Source organism: Anastrepha ludens, chromosome 6 (assembly GCF_028408465.1).
Source record: "Anastrepha ludens isolate Willacy chromosome 6, idAnaLude1.1, whole genome shotgun sequence".
NCBI classification, from domain to species: domain Eukaryota; kingdom Metazoa; phylum Arthropoda; class Insecta; order Diptera; family Tephritidae; genus Anastrepha; species Anastrepha ludens.
In genome coordinates, this window is record NC_071502.1 from 34,875,571 (window position 1) to 34,901,713 (window position 26,143).

The following is a 26,143-nucleotide window of genomic DNA, read 5'->3' on the forward strand; positions in this document are numbered from 1 at the left end:
TGGGGAAGTCAAAAATCAAGTTAATTTTCATTTGTTTTTACGTCGTCCACAAGGAGTTCGTACCAACGGGCCAAACCGTCAACGCAATTTTCTATTTTGGCGTTTTGAAGCGTTTGTTGCATCGCATTCGCCCTGAATACTGCGAAGGAGGAAACTGGCGCTATTACATGATATTGCACCATCTCATCGATCCACTCTTGTGATTGATTTTTTGGCTAGAAATCGCATTTTAACCATCAATCACTCACCGAATTCGTCTGATATAGCTCACTGTGACTCCTACCTATTCGAAAATTGGCATTTTTCCATGAAAGAAAAAAAGGTTTTGCGTCCGTGGAAACCATCCAAAGGGCATACTGGCATCCTGAAGGACATTCCGGTCAATGATCTAAAACACTCTTTCGAAGAGCTTTTAGATAGCGCAAAACAGTTAATCGAGGCCAGAGGGGACTATTTTGAATATATAAACTCGAAGTTATCAGAAGTTAGGCGGCCGCCATAGCCGAATGGGTTGGTGCGTGACTACCATTCGGAATTCATAGAGAGAACGTTGGTTCGAATCTCGGTGAAACACCAATTAAGAAAAACATGTTTCTAATAGCGGTCGCCCCTCGGCAGGCAATGGCAAATCTCCGAGTGTATTTCTGCCATGAAAAGGCTCCTCATAAAAATATCTGCCGTTCGGAGTCGGCTTGAAACTGTAGGTCCCTCCATTTGTGGAACAACATCAAGACGCACACCACAAATAAGAGGAGGAGCTCGGCCAAACACCCAAAAGGGGTGTACGCGCCAATTATATATATATATAGGGTTATTCAATAGGTGCCCTTCAACTTTTTTCCAATAGGGAGGGCGAACGACGCAATATTTTTTATTCTTCGCTTGTCATTTGTAAACTTCATTAGTATACATTTCATCATGGAACGCTACACACTTGAGCAACGATTGAAAATCGTGCAAATTTTTTATGAACATAATCGTTCTGTTGCTGCTACTTTAAGAGCATTACGGCCATTTTACGGTCCATTTAACAAGCCGTCCCGTTTTGGGGTTATGTGAAGTCATTGGTCTACAGTAATAAGCCGGCGACGATTTGTGAGCTCAGAGCCAATATTGAACACGAAATTGCTGGAATTTCGACCGATTTATGCAAAAGAGTGGTCGAAAATTGGGTTCAACGATTGGACTTCGTAAAACGTGCACGCGGTGGTCATGCAAAAGAAATCGAATTTCATACTTAAATGTATACATATGTTCAAACTCGATAATAAAAAAAAAATTAGTTAAAAAAGTCAAACCGTTTGTGTTTTATTCAAAAAAGTTCAAAAGTTGAAGCGCTCTTACTGAAAAGCCCTATATATATATATAATCTTGTGCCTGATCGAAGCTTTTTTCAAAATTATCAATATGGCGACCTCAGGAAATAGTTTTTAGATTTTCGAGAAAAAAATGGTTTAAAAAAATCACAATTTTTGAAAAATCCTTCGATCAGGCACAAGTTTTTTATGTTTTCCAAAATCAGTATAAATTTTGTTGAAATCTACCAAGCGGTTTTTAAGTCACAGTGATCACTAGTTCGAAAAACATAGTTTTGAGAAAAACGCATTTAAAGTTTAGCTATCGGCTCCGGAGCACCCGAGCGCCCTTAGTTAATTGTTGAATAGCTCGAAAAGAATTTGTTGGATTTACGTCAAATTTTCACACAATATTCTAAGATATTATACTTTAAGAAAATGCAAAAAAAAATCCAAGTTTTGCATATCTCTGACTACCCCTAACCTCTTAAGGCTAACATCAACCCTAACTAGTTTAGTTTCTTACAACATGCATACTGTAAAGGAAAATCTACAGAAACAGCACTTAACTCACTTGTTACAGAAATCGGGAAGTCAATTTATAATAAGAAATACACACTGGTAGTCTTCCCTGATATCGAGCGCGCGTTTAAAAATATCCTACCGGATACCATAATAAAGGCACTGACTGATTTCGGGAACTCCGGGGCTCTGGTTGGGGTAATCAAAAACATGCTCATGAGCTCAAAGATCAGGAAAAGAGTCAGTAGAGGAACACCTCAAGGCGGAGTGCTGTCCCCTCTCCTCTGGGTGCTGGCAATAAACTTCTTGATAAAGAGCCTACAGGAGAGGGGACAACACGTCGTAGCCTATGCGGATGATGTTGCAATGGTAGTAAGAGGGAAATTTCCCAATACACTTTGAAAACTGGCCAAGAGCAAATGAGCTAAGCAGAGCTAACAAAGCAGAACTTATCTTATTTACTAGGAAACATAGAATTCCAAAAATAACTCCTCTCACTCTAGGTGGTACCGCACTGTCATTTAGTGATGAGGCCCGCTACTTAGGTCTAATACTAGACAGAAAACGAAGCTGGAAGTCAAATGACGAAGATAGAGTAAAAAAGACCGACAAAGCACTCTGCTCTTGTAAACAGCTAATAGGACTAAGTTGGGGACTTTCCTCATCTATCGTATATTGGCTTTGCACAGGATTGTAAGACCAATCCTAACATTTGTTATACTACTATGGTGGTCGGCTTTAGATAAGATATATCGCACCCTAAATACAAAAGGGTCACAACTCAAAATTTTCCACACTCGAGCTTGACTTGTTTACAGTAGCACAGAAAACAAACTATGTGACATATCACGCTGAAATTTGCCATGTAAGCTTATAACAGTCCTACCAAAAAACAAAAAATTTATTTTTGCCATATGTCATCCGCGGACCGTTTTATTGATAACGTCTCGTTCATATTTGAGCAGAACGTACATTTTGAGTTGTGACCCTTTTGTATTTAGGGTGCGATATATTAAAAGTGAGGCCAGTCTTTGCATCTGCGTGGCCCTTATGACTATACCCACAAAGGCACTAAATATTACACTTAACCTATTACCAATAGAGCAATTCGGCAAGCAAACAGCTGCCAAGGTAGCTCTCAGATTAAGAGAAATCGGTCTACTCAGAACAAACCAGAGAGGACACTCTTCAATTTTAGAAACACTCCCCTGTATTTCTGGTACGACGGATTTTTGTAAAACCAAAGATAAATAAATCCTTCGTCACAATATTTCCTTTCAAAGAGAAGTGGGATAACGGGCTTATTGTTAGAGAAAATTATATAAACATCTATACAGATGGCTCAAAACTAGACAACAGAGTAGGAGTTAGCCAATCATTTCGCCTACATTCATTGCAGTGTATTTCAGGCGGAAGTCACTGCCATAAAAGAGGGGCTTACTGTAATAAAAACGAGTGTATTATCCACAAATGAAGTCTTCATATACTCGGACAGTCAAGCAGCAATAAAAGCGCTAGAATCTAAAACACACTCGTCAAAAACAGTCATAGGATGTTTTAAACTTCTAAATGACGTATCCAATTACTACAAAGTACACCTTATTTGGGTGCCAGGCCACAAGAATATAGCAGAGAACTGCAAAGCAGATGAACTTGCTCGAATCGGTACAACTCTGGATCTCCAAGTGCATAAGTCGCTGATACCTATTCCTATTGCCACTTTTAAACTACTTATAGATAGGGAAACGATCAACCAGGTAAAACCTCACAATATGCGAACTAAGCAGACAGACATGGCCGAAATGGAACAGTGGTCGATCAAAAAGCTTGTTAAGGTTCAACAAAGATGCTATAAGAAACATGATAGGGGTATTAACTGGCCATTGTTTAATAGGCAGCCACGCTAGAAGGTTAGGACTCCCGTACTTCGATTTCTGTAGAAGCTGTCTTAAGACAGAAGAAGATGAAACAGTCAGACACCTTTAATGTGAGTGTGAAAGCTTAGCTATAAAGAGGTTCCGCACTCTTTATACGGCATTTTTAACTGATGTAGCGGACAGAGCGCATCTCAAACTAACGAAGCTTTGCTCGTTTATTAAAGCTACCGGATGGTTTCAAAAGGTACTCATAGTGCAAGGATAAGTTCCAGTGGTATCACAATGGACTTATGAAAGTGTGTCATTGCGACAGCCATCCTACCTACCTACTTAACAATGTAATGAAAGAATTGATGAATACCAACCATAAATTTATATTACGTTTTTAAGCAATTTAAAAATATTTCTAAGGTGCACGCAGACTTTATAGGCAATGTGTATATTTCTTAATGTAATAGGAATGTTTGAAAATATTATAAAAATCCGAGTTTTTATATTACCAACACAATCTTATATTTTGCCGACCTCTTTTGTAAACAAACCGCTTTCATACTCCTTATTACGTCAGCAAATTAGCTGATTCCTTCAAATTCGGTGATAGTTGACGTTAGCCACATCTTTGCTTTCTGTACAACGTGGCTGTCGTCCACCTTGCACTGCATCGACATACCACGCAAAGTCGTAAACGAAATTTGCGTTTTTGCGCGTATTGAGGTTAATTGCAGTTAATTTCGTATATTCGTAAGCTTCGTTTTCCAAAATTATTTCACGATTATCGTGAATCCCCTCATTGTTTTAAATAAAAAGGTGTTTTTTTTACTTATTTTATTATCTATGATTGTACTTTTATTTTATTAAGTGGACACTATTTAGCGAAAATGCAACGATTCTTTTTGTACTTCAGTCGCGAAAGCAACATAAAATCTTTTAATTTGATTGGTTATTTCTTTATACATTCAATGAATCAACCAAATTTCGCTTACAAAGCACTTGAATCTATTTCATAGTTATTATTTTTCGCAAATTGACGATTGTTTAAGTAGTTCGAAACTACATCTTGTAAAATTGATTTAAGACACGCATTTACTAATTACTCACTGTCCTATTGCACTCGTGGCGCATCACCAGCAATCACTTCGCCACATACGAGTATGCACCTGTTGCGCATTGGAATATCATTTAAAAAAATAATTGTACGTATGTAACTGTAAAACGACATGTATACAGTTGTATACATGCAATGGTGTGTCAATTTAATAACTAACTTACTGTCGACTATCATTAAAGCTACTACTTATAGATATTTTTTCCTCACATCGATAAAATAAATAGCATAACGACGACTTCAGAATAAAAGGCGCTGTCATCACTTGTATGTGTATAAATATATAGTAAATCTAAGCTTATAGTCTAAAACGCTTTGCGGGTAAAAGGCGAAATACTGTCCAGAGCTGGAGATTAATGACCATTGTGAGTTATCGTCTGTGGTTGTGCGTCTTGAGATGTACGTGGCAGTAGATATTGTTGCGTTGATTTTCGTTGAAACAAATCGGAAACGTAGTTCGCCTGGAAAATAAAATATTGAAATATTAAATGTATGAGTAATTTGGTTTTGGAATTCAATACTTCTGGCTAAAAACATTCACAAAACTTGTAAAATAAAGAAGGAGTTACCCAAGTGTATTAAAACATGGAAAATAAGTATATGACATTTAACGCTTTGGGAACGGAGCCGCTCGACGGGCGAGCATCGCTTAGTATAAAAGGTATTGGAGTGCGCAGTAATGAAAATAAATACGTTGAACGTTATAAAAACTAAGGATTTATTTAACAATAGAAGCATTTATTTAACACAAAAAAATATATATAAAAAGCCTGCTGGTTCCACTGGCAGTGAAATTCGTTCTGACTCTACCGTCGTCTCACATCGTAAGTTTACATTATAAGGAAGATAAGACTTCATCGCAAATGGCCCTTAATGTCTTTGAATGGAAACGTGACCCTTTTACTATATGCGTATCTTATCGCTCAGAACGACAGACGTCGCGAACTAATTCGGGCGGCTATATGCCGACACGCGTTCAGAACGGTAAAACGGCTTGGGCGGCTATATGCCGATACTCGTCCCCCGCCGGTTGATGTAACCCTTCTTTTACTTTGTGTTTTTATAAAAAAAATTCATCTTGATATTAAAAAATAGCAAAATTTCAAAACGAAAAACGCAATTATTAAAAAACAAAATACTATATAATAATCCGAACTGAAATACAAGGTGAAGTCCCCAATAAACAAGACTGGCGTCATAAAAATGTTTTTGATGGCGCGATCTTTTTAATGAGTTAGTGCGTTGGAAGTTACATCCCTAGCTGACTTCTAGTGAAAGCTTGGTTACATTCGGTTGAAAGAAAGTTATTGCGTCTAAAGGGTCCGTATGTTTGTGTCATCGGTACAAAAATAAGTTTCGAACAAAGAGCTAATATCAAATTTTGTTTTCAAATCGGTAAAATGGGTAAAACGTTTACCGAAACAGTTTATGGCGATGATTGTCTATCTCGTACCAGAGTTCGTGAGTGGTTTACATGTTTCAGAGATGGTTGTGAGGACATAAATGACAATAAACATACGAGCCCCCAAAATCAGTAATCACCCAAAAATCCATGGAAATCATTGTTGAAATTCATGGAGTCAGAGTTGAATATCCCCGAAACATCGATTTATCGCATTTTAACTGATCATTTGGGCTAACGTTTGAGAGAAAGATTCTGCGGAAGATTTTTGGACCTTTGCACGTTGGCAACGGCGAATATAGCAGACGATTGAACGATGAGCTGTATGAGCTTTACGACGACATAGACATAGCGCAGCGAATAAAGATCCAGCGGCTACGTTGGCTGGGTCATGTCGTCCGAATGGATACAAACGCTCCGGCTTTGAAAGTATTCGTTTTAACGTTTTAACTGGTGATGAAACGTGGTGTTTCCAACATGATCCTGAAACTAAGCGTCAAATGCAGTTTTCTATCTTGGCGTTTTGAAACGTTTGTTGCATCGCCCTGAATACCGCGAAGAGGGAAGCTGGCGCTATTGCATGATAAAGGACCCTCTTATCGATCCACTCATGTGACTGATTTTTTGACTAGAAATCGCATTTTAACCATCAATCACTCACCTTTTTCGCCTTCTACCTATTCGGAAAATTGCATTTGGCCATGAAAGGAAAACGTTTTGCGTCCGTAGAGGCCATCCAAAAGGCATGTACCGACATCATGAAGGACATTCAAGTCAATGACCTGAAATACTCTTTCGAAAAGCTTTTAGATCGCGCAAAATAGTATATCGAGGCCAGAGGGGACTATTTTGAATAAATAAACTCGAAGTTATCAGAACAAAGCTCCTGTCGATCCTATTTTAGCTCAGTCTTGTTTATTTTGGACTTCATCTGGTAATTATTAGGTTGAGCCATTCACTCTCAATTGTTTATCTGCTTTTAAATCTCCCATTGACGCTCTGTACTGTTAGTTTCTATTTCTCTTTTATGGGAGATTTTATTAACATTTACATTAGCTGTTAGTAAAATTGTATATCTCTAGTCTGTAAGATATACCCGTCATGTTATAACAGGTATTTTCTATTCGCCAAGCTTTAGCAAGTGGGGAATAGATGAAGCAAATGGTGTAAATAATTTGGAGCACTGGAAAAGAGCTGCCAAAAATTACATTTGCTTCGAAGCATTTCATGAGTATCAGTAAGAACGCAATCATACAGGGAGACAGTTGTTGCTTCAACTCATTACTTGTGATGCTCGTGTTCCCTCAACACCCTTTGTGTTCTTATTCTTCTCAATGTTGTTGCTGACTGTATACTGAAAACTAACAATTGCAAGGTGTGCGAACACGACGGGCAATACCAAAAGAGAATTCATAAATCTTGAAGCAAGAAAGGTCTCCCTCTATGAAAGCTGTCTAATGAAACTTTCTTGAAAGAGAGTTGGCAGAATTAAAAATAAAAAATAGTGAGTTATTTAGTTTTATGAGGTACTAGCAAACCCGGCCCGCTTCGCTGGGCACACTAAAATAGAATAGATATGGTTTAGAACAGAAAAGATATGGTTTTCATATTATTTATTTCTTTATTCTAATACTATTTATTTATTTATTCAATACCACGTTTTGGTCTCTATCTCGAGACCCTAGTCACGGAGCGGCATGAAAAATACTCTGAACTAAAGCATTCACCAACAGCTTCCATTTGATACCCATATTGAACATACACATCCGAAGGTTACCTGAGTCCACGTTTTGACCTATATCTCGAGACCCCTGTCACGGAGCGGCATGAAAAATACTCTGAACTAAAGCATTCACCAACAGCTTTAATTTGATATCCATATTGTACAAACATATTCTAGGGTCCACGTGTTGGTCTCTATCTCAAGGCCCTAGTCACGGAGCGGCATGAAAACTACTCTGTACTAAAGCTTTCACCAACAGCTTCCATTTGATACCCATATTGTACATACACATCCGAAGGTTACCCGGGTCCACGTTTTGGTCTCTATCTCGAGGCCCTAGACACGGAGCGGCATGAAAACTACTCTGTACTAAAGCTTTCACCAACAGCTTCCATTTGATACCCATATTGTACATACACATCCGAAGGTTACCCGGGTCCACGTTTTGACCTATCTCTCGAGACCCTAGTCACGGAGCGGCATGAAAAATACTCTGTACTAAAGCATTCACCAACAGCTTCCATTTGATATCCATATTGTACAAACACATTCTAGGCTCCACGTTTTGGTCTCTATCTCGAGGCCCTAGTCACGGAGCGGCATGAAAAATACTGTGAACTAAAGCATTCACTAACAGCTTCCATTTGATATCCATATTGCACAAACACATTCTAGGCTCCACGTTTTGGTCTCTATCTCGAGGCCCTAGTCACGGAGCGGCATGAAAAATACTCTGTACTAAAGCATTCACCAACAGCTTCGAATTGATATCCATATTGTACAAACACATTCTAGGGTCCACGTGTTGGTCTCTATCTCGAGGCCCTAGTCACGGAGCGGCATGAAAAATACTCTGAACTAAAGCATTCACCAACAGCTTCCAATTGATATCCATATTGTACAAACACATTCTAGGGTCCAAGTGTTGGTCTCTATCTCGAGGCCCTAGTCACGGAGCGGCATGAAAAATACTCTGAACTAAAGCATTCACCAACAGCTTCCAATTGATATCTATATTGTACAAACACATTCTAGGGTCCACGTGTTGGTCTCTATCTCGAGGCCCTAGTCACGGAGCGGCATGGAAAATACTCTGAACTAAAGCATTCGCCAACAGCTTCCATTTGATATCCATATTGTACAAACACATTCTAGGCTCCACGTTTTGGTCTCTATCTCGAGGCCCTAGTCACGGAGCGGCATGAAAAATACTGTGAACTAAAGGCATTCACCAACAGCTTCCATTTGATATCCATATTGTACAAACACATTCTAGGCTCCACGTTTTGGTCTCTATCTCGAGGCCCTAGTCACGGAACGGTATGAAAAATACTCTATACTATAGAAATCATCAACAGCTTCCATTTGCTACCCATATTGTACATATATGTCCGAAGGTTACCCGGGTCCACGTTTTGACCTATATCTCGAGACCCTATCTACCAAAAGGTATTCAAACTATACGGAAACCATCTTCAATACCTACTTAACAATGTGTGTAAGTTTGGTTTAATTCGGTTTAAAGACACGGCGCGTCCACGTTTTGGCATATATTTCGAGACCCTAGTCATCAATAGGTATGAAAATTACCCCACATTAAAGCACTTATCGACAGCTTTCATTTGATGCCCATATTGCACATCCACAACCAAAGGTTACCCGGGCCCACGTTTTGACCTATATCTCGAGACCCCAGTCACGGAGCGGCATGAGAAATACTCTGTACTAAAGCATTCACCAACAGCTTCCAATTGATATCCATATTGTACAAACACATTCTAGGGTCCACGTGTTGGTCTCTATCTCGGGACCCTAGTCACGGAGCGGCATGAAAAATACTCTGAACTAAAGCATTCACCAACAGCTTCCATTTGATACCCATATTGTACATACACATCCGAAGGTTACCCGGGCCCACGTTTTGACCTATATCTCGAGACCCCAGTCTCGGAGCGGCATGAAAAATACTCTGTACTAAAGCATTCACCAACAGCTTCAATTTGATATTCATATTGTACAAACACATTCTAGGGTCCACGTTTTGGTCTCTATCTCGAGACCCTAGTCACGGAGCGGCATGAAAAATACTCTGAACTAAAGCATTCACCAACAGCTTTCATTTGATACCCATATTGTATATACACATCCGAAGGTTACCCGGGTCCACGTTTTGACCATTTTCCCGGCAATTATTCGAATTTTTCTCACCTTTTAAACCTTCCCTAGACCTCCACGAATAATTCAAGACCAAGTTAAGATCAATCCGTTCAGCCATTCTCGAGTTATAAGCGAACATAGGGACAGATTTTCACATTTATATATATATATAAGAAACTAAAGATGATAGAATACAAGGTTGAGTCTTGAATATAAAGGTTGCGCCATGAATAAACAAACGAAAGGGTGATTACTTGTTTGTGAAGAAGAAGAGCAGGCGAAAGCAATAAAACTAATAGACACAAGAAATTATACGCTCACACACCCAGTTTCTTGCCACGGCGTCTTCCGCATAAAAACGTAAAGAAACTGCATAATGAGGCTTTATATTAAATTGAGCTTTCACTTTCATTTAACACACTTCCCTTCGTTTCATTAGTTTGTTTAGTTTAAATCTCATAAATCACAATTTTACCAAGCCATTCACTGAATTTTCACGAACATTTAATTTCTCATCCTTTGGTTTATTTTGTTCGTTTGTTTTGTACTGGTTAGGGAACTGACGCCAGACTTGCCAAAATCGCGTGAAATAAAGTAACTGTTTTGGGAAGACGCCACTTTCAGTACTCAATTCGCCTTGTTCGATTATAACCATTGTACAAAATTACAAGTAAAACCACTCTTCTTTTCCTATTTTTGTGGCATGCACCTTGTTGTAAGTTTGACAGGCACCTTTTTCATTCACAACAGATATTAACTGTCATTTTTCGGCAATCCATTCGGTTACCATCGAAAATTCTCCTAATCCTCTTAAGGGGGTCTTCTGGTCTCCAGCGAAAAAAAAATCGATTTTTTTTTTTGCATAATTTTGTTGTATGTGTATGCGAGAATACGCCACAGAAAGGATTTTTTGAAAATCGCATTTTTTCACATTTTTCTGGGCACCGAAGTGTACCCTCCTCCGGCCGTTTTCATCATAAACTTTATCTTTAAACGCGTTTCCCCGAAAATCGTATTTTATAAGCATTTTGGTCACACTTTTCATAGTAGTTATACTCCGATTTCAATGGTTTTGGTCTTAAAAGGTTCGGAAAACTTACCGCTAAGTTTCCCCGTGTACGATTTTTGAAATTTTTTTTCATTCCATTTTTATAACCTTTTAAATTTCAAAAAATGAGCAAAAAAAAATTTTTTTTGCAAATTGTTGCATAACTTTTGAAAAAAATTTAAAAAAAAAAATCTGTCACGGGAAAACTTAACCAGGGCAACTCTGAAGACAACGCATATCTAATTTTTGCTTTCTGATTACCCAGGTGGAAAAACCGTGACCAAAATGGAGACCTGTTTCGTTTGGAGGTGGACGTCTTCAGCGCCATTTCAAGGTCGCGGGTGTTAAAAATTTTTTAAAAATATTCACAGGATTTGTCACAATCAATCCCCAAAAAAACCCTTCATTTCAGGGCCTCGAGACCAGAAGACCCCCTTAAATGATGAGATTAAGTTTAGTTGTCAATCTGCATTAGTTACACTTAATTCCTGAGATAATTGCGAATTAAGTCGTTAATCCCGATTAACGTCGGCGTCTGTCTAGGCTATAAGAATGTAAAAGGAGACTTTAGCACACAGACTTTCCCTCTGCCGTACCTTTTCTATAAAAGTTAGATCAGTAAAATTGCATGAAAATCGGAAAATGTTTGTTAAAGAGGTGCTTAACCCATATCTACACTTTCTACTTCCTTTCCAATGGAAAAATACGTGGTACACATGCTTTGGTTGAGTTGAAAAAGAAATAATTTAGTCTTAAACATGAAACACTGTACCTTTAAACGTAGCATATCGACGGGCGTGATGCGTCATTGTTGTTGATTGCAAAGCCCTGGACATGGAATAGAAAGAGTTCAAACTGCGTTGTGCAATGCTGCCATGAAAAGGCTGTTCATAAATACCACAAGCGCACCAGAGAAGCGCAAAGTGCAGTTGAGCTCTCTTTTGGAAAAATAGAAAAATAACGCAAATAGAGGGCTAAGCTATTTTTAAATTTGCCAAGACAGTTCAACTGTAGTGAAATAAAACGACTGCAAAAATTAGTAACTTTTCATATAATGTTTTTATTTTGTTTTGGTTTTCAATTTTTCTTCTTCGATACTAAATTTCTAGCTATTCGTCTTTATAGAAAATTTACATAAATGACTTTCTCAAATTGATATAATTAATAGTAGTTCGGTTAAATTGTATTTGTTTTTAGCTATCAGTTCTCTTTATTATGCTTAACGGGCCAAACTGTATTCCAATTGAACCAATCCTTCGGAAGAAAGTAACTCTAGAAAAATGAAGGAGATATGGCGTCAATGAGCTTTTTGATTTTGATTAAAATTGCGGTTTCAAACACATACTGCTCTTGTAAGTATTTTAAAAGAACATAAAATGGTAAGGTAAGGTGCAAAGGCACATGCAAACTGAAATTTAATTTCTGAACACTTTCGATGCTTGTGAGAATACAAAAAATGTGCATAAGTGCAACTATTCATAAATATCTCAAAAGTAGGCCCCCGCTTGAAGCGATGGCATTCCATATACTTCAAGAGTAGATATACATACATACATTAGATACATCACACACACAAATATTTTTAGGTTTATGAATGAAAAATTACGATAAACTTACCACGATCACAGCAGTGAATGCTCCGATCGTCGAACCGGCCAGCACATCAGACCAATGGTGTTTATAATCAGACACCCGGCTCAGGGCTGTGTACCAGGCAATCATAATAAATAGGAACTGCAGAAAATGCCGCAACAATTTCGATCCGTGCCAATTCATGCGTGATTGTAAGTATAGCTAAAAAAAAAAGTATAATTAATTTTTTTCATATTTAGTAAAAACTAATTAGATTTCGAGCTTACCGCAGTATAAACCATCGTGTAGAATGTAAAGCTAGAGTGGCCGCTGGGGAAAGAGAGACGGACTTCCTTCAACATGCGCTTTGTGGAATCATCACCTTTACACGTGAAGTACTCGATGTATTTTCCCACGTTTATGGAATCATCGCAAGTAGTGCCGTCGAACAATATTGGCTGACAGACCTACGTAATAAATCACATAAAATACAATTTTACAATGTTAAGTTTTAATAAAATATATAGTTTTTTTTACATAGATGCAGATTTTATTTAGATATTTCAAATGATAAAAACGCGAGGCATGCATGATGAGGAAGAAATTGTAAAAATCCACCCAAAGACAATTCCTAAACTTAAAGACGAGATTCAATGCACTGTTGTTTGAGTTAATCCTGCACTTTTCCCAATTATTGTAATAAAATTCATCAGACCGACCAACTTTGCATAGTAGTAATTTATCGGTAACCGCGTTTCAAATATTATATTTTAATTAAAACCAAATTTTAGCTAATAATAGACATTCTAAAACCAAGCTTTTTACAAGCTAAATTACAACTACTACACAGAGTCACCCAAATGAAATGAAAAAGTTAACCAAGCACTAGGAGGAAGTATGCGTATTTTAATAAGTTCATCCTGTGCCAGCTACTTTTAATTTACATACTCGTAGTAGTGGAAAGTGAAGTGGACTGCATAGCTAAAAGTAAAACCTTAACATTTGTGTAATTTACTATAAGGAGGGTCATTAGAATCGGAAGATAACTGTATTACTTTGTTTTTTAATATTAAGGATTCAGACTGATGCGCGAGATGATGTAACAGCAATTATGAGACTCGTGACTAACTCTAGTGACGTACAGATAGAAACTAACATTCAATCACGACGCAGGCTCGTGATATTTACGTTTGGCCCGATAATCTATTAACGAGCCTGGCTCGTCGTATTAATGTTTGGGCCAAAAATTTTCATCACGAGTCAGACTCGTTAAAGCACGGCATGGGCTTAAGCCTGTAACACAATTTTGTTAAAATGACTTTCACGTCTGAATTTAAGGTCGTTCATTCTGTTAACCTAATTTTTACTATAATTTCGCGAGTTTCGGCACTTATCCATGGCAGTTAGAATTGTCTCTGGATGATTTGCATTACATTCATCTTCAATGGCACCCCAAAAAAATTGTCGAATGGATCCAATTTGAAACGGGGATATCGTTTCAGCTGATTATTTAATTTTCAAAGGTATGCGTAAATGATCGAACGTAAGGATGGCTGTGGGACCTGTAGCACCCTTATATTGAAACTAAATGTCGTTTATGCAGTCCTCTGCAATTTAGGGAAAGAAAAAATTGGCTAAATTGGCTTAGTCGTAATTCGAAACGTTAGACGAACCGCCCTGTATGACATTCATGTCTACGCTTTTTATAACAATAAAACATCAGAATTTTTATATTCAGGGAAGTCTATTGGAAACATCCCTAGTTCGCATTCCTTTTATTTTCTATATATATATACATATGTACATGCATATAAACAAATAGCGACTTTTACATGATGATAGCCGTTTCTGTATCTCTTGTTCATTAATTCGCAACCGTTTTAAATTCGATATATTACATATGTAGATCTAAATCTCTATATAGTCATTTGCTCTTAACAGAGCTGGTCTTGTTTGTACTTAATAAGCTGCTGTGGGCCTATAACTTATCCTCTATTTATCGAATATCATTTTAGATAACTTAGAAGGGTAGGAGAAGCTGCAACGATTGAGGCTGTGAGTGGTCTAATGCCATCTGAAAGATGTCAGGTTGATGATTTTTTTCTTTAGCTAACATTTTAAATTAACCAAAGAGATTAAATGGTATTGCAATTTGTATTACGAAATTGATATCAATAGTAAAATGGGAATTGAAAATAATCTTCTTTTTGAGGCTTTTATTGAATAATTAATTAGTACAAAGTTTTTAGTTTTAACAAATGTAAAAAATAAAAAGTTTAAGCAGATAACTTTTAAGGAATGAGAAAGCGCCTTAAATTAACTTTTCCAAAATCTAAAGGTCAGCAAGCCACTGCAAGTTCAACTTCGCTTTCCAGTTAAGCCGAGTTTAAATGCCCAACTTTGCGGGCGGAAACCAAGTTTAGAAAATCCATCATAGATAAATACAATAGCAAAATAGCTGGAAAACCGGATCTAAATACAAAATATGTTCAGAACTCTGGTAAACTCTCCACAGAAAAATTTGTGTCACTTTATTTTTTGTTTGCTGTTGCACAGAACTGAAAAAGGAAGATGCATGCAAAAAGTGACATGCGCAAAATTAATTACCTTTTCGCAAGATTTCTATCAATCAAAATCATTTTGGGAAAAAAATTCAGAAACAAAATTGGATGATTAAGAAGAAATCTTAAACGTGCCCATAAAATTAATAAATAAATAATTGGCGCGTACACTTCTGTTAGGTGTTTGGCCGAGCTCCTCCTTCTATTTGTGATGTGCGTTTTTGTTGTCCATGAAATTCACGTAACACCTTCACAGCGAATCTAATTCGTTTTTTGTTTTTTTTTTGTTTTTGCAAATCACGTTAATTTATCTACGAGCCCTGCGATAGGAAAATGTTTTTGTACACATTTTTTACTTTATAACATAATTACATCTTTTTGTAAGTTATTTTATTTTTTTAAGTATGCGTCTTTTTGCCGCCCTGTCTTTCGAATTCGAATGCAGGGTGCACCGGCTGCCTATGAATCTTAGTTTTTAGTACATAACTGCATTTCATAGATCCGCTGACAGATGGCGCGAATGCGCGCCTTAAAAAATGGCTGCACTTTTGTGCTAATTGGTAACACCTTGAAATGCAAGCGTACAAATTTATAATAGGCTATCATTCGGCATGCATGCCATCTCATTTTTATGGCAAAAGTACGTATGTATGTACATTAGTACGAACCAAAAAATAGTTTTTTTCTTGATGCTACCTCCTAAATTCGTTATGTGGGCAAATAGATGACTCACACATGATTCAATAATAGAAGGTTTGCACTCAGTAAACAACTTTCTTGTTCTCTGAAATCGACTTCCCTAGCAAGGCACTGGGTTGCTAGCTCTAGAAATTTTGAGTACATTTAGGAATATGTAACTAATCACAGCAAGCAACAACGCAAGTTTTGTTGCTCGTGGTAACGTGCAACTGATGAAACCGAGTGGATTAGCTTAAGTTTCATACCAATTGGAAAATTAAAAAACAAAACTTTTTTTCTGATGATGAGGTGATTTTTAAGAAGTTCATATTTTGAAACAATCTAGCATTTCCCATCGGGCTACAACAGGGCGAAGAGTGAGATAGTTTCCATCGAATTACATTGTAGGACTTCATTATAAGAAAGGATTGACGGCATATTTTCGCAATGTTTTTTTTTTTCAAAACAAGAATGTTTTAGTTAATGAAAATTTACACAAATCAATTCGAAACAAAAAATATATTAAAAAAGCCCTTTAAATAATATAATAATAACTAACTCAAATAAGAGGAGCAGCTCGGCCAAAACACCTAACAGAAGTGTACGCACCTATTTTTTATTTTAACTTAAATAGGCACTGGTCCTTGTCAAGTAGTTAGTAGTGAAATAAAAATCGTAGGTAGACTCCAAGCTTATAATAGGTTCATATAATAAAGGGTTTTCCAATAACAGGTGTTACAGGTGTTTTGAATACCCCGTTAGTGATGTGAAGAATAAAACCGGTGCACGTCGCTCAAGAACAGCCGAAAATATTGCTGTTGTAGCCGAAAGTGTTGAAGAAAACACAGGTTTGTCTATTCCTCGTCGTTCTTTGGAATTAGACATTCCACAAACGCCATTACAACGTATTTTGCATAAAGATTTGGGTCTTAAGGCCTATAAAGTCCAGTTAACACGAGAACTCAAGCCAGCCGATCATCAACAACGTCGTGTCTTTGCTGATTGGGTCGTTGGGATGCATGAAAATTATCCGGAATTTCATCGAAAAATCATCTTGAGTGATGAAGCCCATTTCCATCTCGATGATTTCGTCAACAAGCAAAATTGTCGGATCTGGGGCTCAGAAAATCCAAGAGTTATGGTTGAAAAGCCGCTCTATCGTCAACGTGGGACTGTTTGCTGCGGTTTACGGTCCGGCGAAGTCATTGGACTTTACTTTTTCGAAAATGAAGCTGAAGCAACAGTTACGGTGAAAGGATTGCGCTATCGAGAGATGATTAACGATTTTTTATGGCCGGAATCGGATGGTATTGATCTGGAGAACGTTTATTTTCAACAAGACGGCGCTACGTGCCACACAAGCAACGAAACCATTGATCTTTTACGGGAATAACGCCTCTTATTGGAAAACCCTTTATTACTTTTCTTTGCCTTTGACTATCGTTAATAGTCATCAAACAAACCAAAAGCACTAAAACCTTCAACCAAAGCAATTTCTATGAAAAAAACCTCTCAAAACAGTCTTAACTGCTGATTGTCAATTTTGCAATAATGTGCCATATGTGAAGGGTTAAATTAATTTTTGTGGATTTATTGCTGATTGCTGCATATGTGAACGTACTTTTACGTACGCTTCTTCTTTGAAAGAATTTATTGTGACCTATTTTGGTCTCATATTTATTATGACCCATTTGTAACATAATAACTGCAAATTGTCGGAACTTCGTCACATCGGCTTTAAACTTAAAAATTACTTCACAAAATATAATTCTTGAATTAATTTAAGCCATTTTTTGTTTCAATATCACACTCGGCAATGTCTGCTAATAACTTCTATTTTTACCATATATTTATTTATTTGTACGGGCGGGTTAATTTAAAAATCGCTCATTGCTCTGTGAAAATCGTATTCTAGGGATCAAAATAAGAAACTTTGCCGAAGGAACCATACCTCTAAAACGAATTCTGATGTCCCCCAAATTGGGCCGTTTCCTAAGCACATTCTCTCTCAAACAACGCATAGCTTCCAAATAATATTCTCTATTTACCATAGAACCATTTGGAACGAATTTCGAGTGCACAACACCATGATAATCAAAGAAAACCAGAATCATGACTTTCTCTTTTGACCGACTGTGGCGTGATTTTTTGGGTTTCGGCTCATGTGGGTAGCGCCATTCAGCCGCCTGTTGACTGTTTTGAACCTCAAGCTCATATACCCACGTCTCATCACCTGTTATGAAGCGCTGGACAAACGTTGGGTCTGAATTCACTTGCTCAAGCATGTCTTCAGCCACCTTCTTTCATGAATTTTTTGAAAGAAATTCAACTCTCTTGGAATGAGTCGAGCGTCTCATGAACAATTGATGGGTTAAGGTCACCAGCTACCTCCCTCAAACTCAAATAATGGATTTCCAGCACCATTTCCTTGACTTTACGATCGGGGCGAATCTTCCACGACTTCTGGGCCCTCTGCAACAGCCTTATACCACTCGTAGACCCGTGTTTTTGATAAAGCACACTCGCCATAGGCTTCCTCCAATATTTTCAACGATTCGGCACAAAATTTAAGACAAATATTTTTATCCATAGTGAAAATCGCAAAGCACACTTCCGGTTGACTGATACAATTAAATGCCAAAACAAGCTAATTGACAGATCCCACTCAAACTCTGCGACACTATAGAAGGCAGTGGTACCAACATTCCAGCAAACAAAATTTTGACAGATGTGTAACACGCGCTTTTTAAATGAACAATTCCCGATATTTTTTTGACAGAATGCATATGGAATTTATTTGCATTGACCACAAAATATATTATTTACATTCAAATATTAATTTAAAAACATGGATAATTTTGCACTAAGTCAATTAATTTTTCATCGTTCGTTCTAAAATTTAAATTTTTTATCGCAAATATCAAAATAAATGTAAAGTTTTTCCCAGCTGAGTGTCAAAACTCTAATGTCGCAAGTGAGCAAACCTTCAATAGTTGGATCATATTGATCCTCTATTTAGCTTTTCAGTTATGTAATATACTCATGCCACCAGCGCTTTGAAAATTACCATTAGAAAATTGCCGTTTGCTTTCGAAGAAATAAATAAATAAAGATATAAAATGTAGAACTGCGACATAGCCATCGATGTTGGTAAGACATGGGGTGACTATACAAAATAATAATATTTTTTTAAGTGTATTTATAGTTAATTTATCGAAAGACAATTTTCGGTAGTGCAAAGAATGAAATTTGTTATTTAAATAATACAAATCAAAAATAAATAAAAAGTTTCAGCTCTTCACCTTCAAATATATGTTTTATTGACGTATATACGACACTTGGGTGAAGTTTGTTATGTGCTTAGCGAAACTCGATGACTGGCTGATGGTCCATAATTTTATGCCACCCACCAACTCCAAATGAATTTTTATTTATTGGAAACATTTTCCCCCGGCATAAAAAATACACTCGGGAGTTGGCAACATTGCCTGCTTTGACTTTCATCAAGGATGGAAGTTCTTGACACAACTACACCTTTGCAGGAAAAAGGTGTTACATATAAATTTTAACTACACCCGCGCTGACAATTTTCAAACAATTTTATTTTGAAATGCTACGTTAAAAAAAGTAAGTAGTATATCTTCAAATAGTTCAACCGAAATAGCTTTCACATGATTACAATATCGGGCAATAGCATCAGATTTGGTAGTGATGACACCAATAGTGAATTTAAGGAAATGGTTTTGGGGGCAACATTGTATCCATAAACATACATACGTGCTTATGTAGTAGTGTATTACCACGCGAATGTGCCGTTTCAAGAATACTCCGTTAATGGCTTCAAAACATACTCACCGTAATTCACTACACAATTACAACATTGTTATCATTCAATCCCACATCTGCTACAAATTAAACTTTTTTTAGAACATCATCGCTTGCAATCAGAACACAATTTTCCATTTTTTAAATTGCATTGGAATCATAAAATACAATTAGTTGGTTCTTAATAGAGCATCCAATGCCGCAATGCAGCAACTCGGATCCCGAATGTCAGGGCTTAGGGATTTACTTGAAACCAAATAACGAATTTTTCAATAGAAGAATCATAAGTATAAATTTTATTTACTATCTGGCAGTGTCAAAAATTCCTCCAAGTCTAGTTTTTATGACGAGGTATTTTTTAAACGAGTAAAACATGGAAATTATTGGAAACCCCAGCCGTACTTCCCAGTTAAAAAACAATTAATAATTGGCGTGCACCCTCCTGTTATACTATATGTTTGGCCGAGCTCCTTCTCCTATTTGTGGCGTGTGTCTTGATATTGTTCCACAAATGGTGGGACCTAAAGTTGCAAGTTTTTATGAGGAGCTTCTTAATGGCAGAAATACACTCGGAGTTTTCCTATTGTCTGCCGAGGGGCGGCCGCTATTAGAAAACCACTTTTTCTTTCATTTTGCTGTCTCATGCACGGAGCCTCGAACCTATATATTCCCGAGTGGTAGTCACGCACCAACTCATTCGTCTATGGCGCTCATTATTTACGATCTGGCAATGTCAAAAATTCTTCCACATCTAGTTTTTATGATGTCGCATTTTATAAACTTGTAAAACTTGGAAATAACTGCCGTACATTTTTAGTTAGTTTAGGATGTGCGTGCTATAGTGGATAAATCCATCGCAAGACCTTCACTACTAAATGCTCCTGTGCTAATGAGACAATGCACTGGTCGAAATATTGAAAATATCGTAGCCGTAGGAGCATCAAATTAGTCAATTTCAAGCTTTTTACAGGAATTCGTAATATTTCGGGTCACTTTTTTACGAATTTCTATCGTATGAAGCCCTGAAACTTCTCCCACTGAGCTTTACAAAAAGGATGCTCTGTGGAATATTACTATAACACAAATATGAAGGAAAAACTAAGCAAACTTTAAATTTTAGGCATTCCCTAACAGTAAAAACTTCAATTCGATGTAACGACAGCAGCGACATGGAGTTCTCAAGTCTGGGTGCTCCACGACATAGAATGCTGGAGGAATTTTTGATGGTTCACTTAAAAGCAATTATAAAAAAGAAAATAGACGACACAGGCAGATTCATAGTCAAATCAAGATGGTTGACTAATCAAAAGCAGTGGTTCTGTTGTATAAGTGGAATAAGTAAAATTTTCGCATTCAAGTAGTCTATCAAAATGGCATCTATTGTGCTAATTGGGTCTGGCCTGTGTCACTCGGACAACACCTCCACCACCACTACCAAGTAGCAGAGATGAATATTTTCCAAAATTGCAGACCCTACCAACCCCTCTTGCTGTGCTCACGCATACAAAATTGGCATGACACGCGTAAAACGAAAAGATCGCCCCGTAGACCAAAAAGAGCCCATTCAAGGGGTCAGCAATCAGTTAAATTAGATTAAGATTTTAAAACTTACTGATAGGCTTAAGCTTACTCATAAGAGATTCTGTAAATAAAACAATGTGGACAGTTAACGGACTGAAAAATTTGTCCGGTTATGAGAAAAGTATAAAAAAGTGAATACTATGTTATAGGAGGATTGTCCACTCAGGAGCAAAAAAATTTAAAAAAATGCTTAAGGATTTGTGATATGTACTGAAAAAAGTGTCCCTTAGGAGAGAGTGTACTGTATTTATAAAAAAAAGTTATATGCACAAATAGGTTATGTCGAAATTATGTAGTTCTAATAGCCAAAATCACGCGACATACGAGTTATGTGCAAAAAATAAGGCCGTTAACATGTCTTCGAGACGAGTGTACTAACATAAAAAAATAATAATCGTATGTCGAATGTAATCCGCGAAATCCGCAGAAAACGGTAAGCAAAACTTTTACACTCGACCGAACTTGGCGCGCTTTTTTCGGTCTTGGCTCGTGCGGCAGCTTCCATTGAGATGATTGAGCTTTGGTTTTCACGTCATAACCATAAACCCACGATTCGTCACCAGTTATGACCTTCTGGAGCAAATTCGGGTCCAACATCTCATTAGCAATGTTCATGCGATGCTGCTTTTGGTAGAAATTGAGCAGTTCTGGTACGAATTTTGCGGCGACCCGTTTCATGCCCAAATCATTGAAAAAAATCGAATGGCACGAGCCAATCGATATGTCTAGGTCCTTAATAACTTCTCTAACGGTGATTCGACGATTGGGCAATACCATTTTCCTCACTTCATCAATTTTTTCGCCTGTTGTTGAAGTGCTCGTGCGTCCGGCACGCTTTTCGTTGTTCACATCTTCTCGGCCTTCTGAGAACATTTTGTACCTCTGATAAACGTTGCTTTGGTACAAAATAGCTTCTTCGTATGACACAGTCAACATTCGAAATCTATCCGCGCACTTAATTTCGTTTTTCACACAAAATTTGCTACAGGTTCTTTGATCCATCTTTAATCCATCCATTTAAAATCGAAGACGAGCCGAAACACGTGCAAGCAAAACAGCTGTTAACAACTAAGTGAACATTCAAAATTGCCGAACTCGTCGGCATGAGTGCCAACATATCGCCACAAAAAAATTGAAATTCGAATTTACCTAACCTGCGAAAATTCAAAATTCGCAATACCTTTTGAACACACCTCGTATATCTCGAAAACTTTCGGTTCCTCCGAATTAGTACTTTAAAACCTCGGAATCCCGATAACACCAAAGCTGTACGGGATTGCGTGCATTAGTTCCCACTCATAAACACTTTCATGTGCAGCTATGTTTATGTGTATGTATGTATGTGTGAATGTTCGTCGGCACATATTTTCCGTTTTCATATGGCAAGCATCTTAAACATGCCTCGTTCAGCATGGCGTTTTGATTGCATTAATTGCCCTTAAAATTTTTACATTTTTGCCACTTATGACGAATGCAAAGCTACGTAAATGATAATTTTATGATTTGCTGGCATAACTTACTGCGAAAAAGTGAGGCCTCAGTCGCCCAATCGAGTATTTAGCGATGTCTGTTGTTAGCTGGCAAATAGCAGCACCAAATCCGAAAACACCAATACTTTTGTAGCATTCCACCAGCCAGGCGGGAATTTCATAGTCCATAAAAATATATCGCCGGGTTGGAATGGAATCATCCATCGAGGATTTTATGTGTTCCGATTTCACGATCTCAACGGCAAAAATCTAAAAGAATGACGTTTTAAAATTAAAATAAAAGCTTCGGGAATTTTAAATGTTTGTATAAAATATCCTTTTTTGTAGTAAATGATAATAATAAATAGAACTATATTAGCTTTTAAGGAATGTGAATGGACAAATGGTATCTAAAGGCCAGTTTTGCACTGCGTTTAAACGCCCAACTTTGCAGGCCTAAACCAAATTTAGAACATCCACCACAGTTGACACATCGCTGACTGGCAATTTTACCCTAAATCTATTATTTCGAGATTCAATGTGGAAGTGAAAGAATATAAATAACCTTCAATAAACTGTGCTCGATAAAATAATTGGCCATCACCAGCCATCAATTCAAACCAAGAGCGTAAGAAAGAGAGCAAGAGAAAAGCAAAAATGTTAATGACGGAAAATTTGGCAAATTTGACTATAGCACGCACTTGCAAAAAAAGGTAGAAGAAAAAATATATATCCGCTGTGTTTGTTTAAAAACTGTAATACTGTCTAAAAAATTTATCGTTTGCTACTGTACACTGCAAATTGAACAAAATACCAGATTACACAAAAAAAATGTTCCTTGTTTAAAAAAAAGTTTAGTCACATACAGGGTCCGCACTGGACGTGTAACCAATTAAAAGGGCCATAATTTTAGTTTGGAAAATTACTTTTATACAATTCAAAGTAAAAAATGTGTGAAAATAATACAAAATTAAAAATCAGTGTACTTTTGCTCGATATGACCATCTTTTCGCAAGCTGCCTGAATGTGATTTGCAGGTATTTTGGCCCACTCGCGGGCAATCACACTTTTACGAAACTTTTTGAAATGCATTACTGATTTTCTTTTTTCGCCTTTACTCTCGGAAAAGTGCTTTCGCGCAATATTCTAGACTGTCATTTAGCCAACTAACAGACAGCGCGAGCGGTCTGAAGTTAGTTACACTTCGAGTGCCGGACGCTGTATTTTGGTAATACATAGATAATTTTTGCTGACGGATAATTTTTGCTGACTAAATTTCTCAATCACATTATTAATGTCTTTCTTGCCCCGAACTGGCTCTTTGTGTTCTCAATTTTTGTGTGATAGACAATTGCTGGTGTTATTGAACTCGACTGTTATATGTACAATATTATATATAAAATATTATATATGTAAATATAATGTTATGCTCAAAGAAATTAGTTGAAAAACTTTGAGCTTAAGCGTTGCGATTTGTCCGTACAAGCTTAGAAAAGAGTTTGATCTCGACATATACTCGTACATATATTTATGTATCGGCCGCCGTAGCCGAATGGGTTGGTGCGTGATTACCATTCGGAATTCACAGAGAGGTCGTTGGTTCGAATCTCGGTGAAAGCAAAATTAATAAAAACATTTTTCTAATAGCGGTCGCCCCTCGGCAGGCAATGGCAAACCTCCGAGTGTATTTCTGCCATGAAAAAGCTCCTCATAAAAATATCTGCCGTTCGGAGTCGGCTTGAAACTGTAGGTCCCTCCATTTGTGGAACAACATCAAGACGCACACCACAAATAGGAGGAGGAGCTCGGCCAAACACCTAACAGAAGTGTAAGCGCCAATTACTTATTTATTTTTATATACTTACACATACAAACCTACACGCATGCAGATCTTATTCATTTATTTATGAGTAAAATGTGATGTATTAAGCTTTCCATAATTCAAATTTGGAATTAAGATAACGCCCACTATTGGAGGGAGTATTTTGTGCTGGCACATTTCCACAGCTGGTATTCAGCAAATAAACATAAAAAGTGCCATCTAATGGTGTGTATAAATGGACCACACCACTTTAAAATTGTGGTAATTCAAAGTATGTCACACTTAACATCTCGTGCATACAAGTCAAATAGTCGCTGTGAAAGATTAAATTACGAAAATTCCAGCCAACAGCTGAAATCGCTTACGCATTTTATTTCGTCATTATTTCACATATGAAAAGTGGGCAAGTGTTCAGTGAAAGATCCCAGCGGTAAATTTATTTCTAACTTGTCGCAGTTATCGATTTTTATTGCTCCTTATCAAGAACAATTGCCGTGCTTGACTACCATTCGGTAGTGCCTGGATTCGAAACGCCAAATGACAGAAAAAGTATTTTCTAATAGCGGTCGCCCCTCGGCAGGCAATGGCAAATCTTCGAGTGCATTTCTGCCATGAAAAAGCTCTTCATATATTAAGAAACATAAAAGTGTGGATCCCTTGATTTGTGGGAAAACATCAAGACGGACGCCACAAATAGGAGGACGAGCTCGACCAAATACCCAATAAAGGGTTCAGATTGTAGCCTCTAGAAAACACTGTTAATCTTATTAAAAATTTGAGCTTTTCTTACTATGAGGGAGTGAAGTAGTACAAATGCACCTTTAAATGTTAAAATAAATAGATAATAAAAAATATTTATAACCTGTCTCAAATATGGTAAATTTGGTATCGGATTAACTTTGGGATGTTGAAATTCTCCCAAAACTCAAACCTCCACTGTTATTTTGTCCCAATCTGCCGGTATTCAGCAGTAATGAGAATTTAAAAGTCCATCCCAAAATCCTAGGTCTATGAGCAGATGCATACTATACATGCATGACGTTGAAAACCACAACAATGAGTTATTGACAACTTTTAACAGCACTCGACATTTTTTATATGGAGTAAAACACCTTCCTCTTCTTAGCTTCACAGCTCTCTCTTCGTGAGAGAGTCTGCTTCGACGTCATCTAGCCAATTCTTTCTTGTTCGGACTCTTTTCCTTCCTCCTATTGGACGTAAAGTAAACACTTGTTTTTTTAATTCTTTCATTTGGCATTCTTATAATGTACCCAATTCATCTAATCCGCTGCGCTTTAATAAAACGCTCACCACCAATAAGATCTTCCACTTCGTCCTTAGATTTTTTTCATAATGCTTATTGCAAATCGCAATAGCTGGTTTATATCATTAACTTTCAATGTCAAGATTTCCGCACCATTAAGGCAAAGTTTTATAAATATTGATTTTCTGTGTTCATGATAAAACCTTTGATATTAACTATTCAATATTTGCATAATGAGCCTT

General features: G+C 37.2%; 1 protein-coding gene across 4 annotated transcripts in view; it reads right to left on the reverse strand.

Annotated features, from left to right (window-relative positions):
• Window positions 1–4,896: 4,896 nt before the first annotated feature.
• The window catches only part of LOC128865682 (putative phosphatidate phosphatase), an 87,288-nt gene continuing 66,041 nt past the window's right edge, over window positions 4,897–26,143 (reverse strand). For 3 of the 4 annotated variants that reach the window (XM_054105945.1, XM_054105946.1, XM_054105944.1), the window contains exons 4-7: window positions 22,867–23,085; window positions 12,989–13,168; window positions 12,747–12,923; window positions 4,897–5,260 (exon numbers count right to left, since the gene is read on the reverse strand). In XM_054105945.1, the coding sequence (XP_053961920.1) occupies window positions 5,153–5,260; window positions 12,747–12,923; window positions 12,989–13,168; window positions 22,867–23,085 (684 nt within the window). In that variant the 3' untranslated portion in view covers window positions 4,897–5,152. Of the gene's footprint in view, window positions 5,261–12,165; window positions 12,402–12,746; window positions 12,924–12,988; window positions 13,169–22,866; window positions 23,086–26,143 lie in introns of those variants that run through there. The other variant, XM_054105947.1, reaches the window with a different exon arrangement.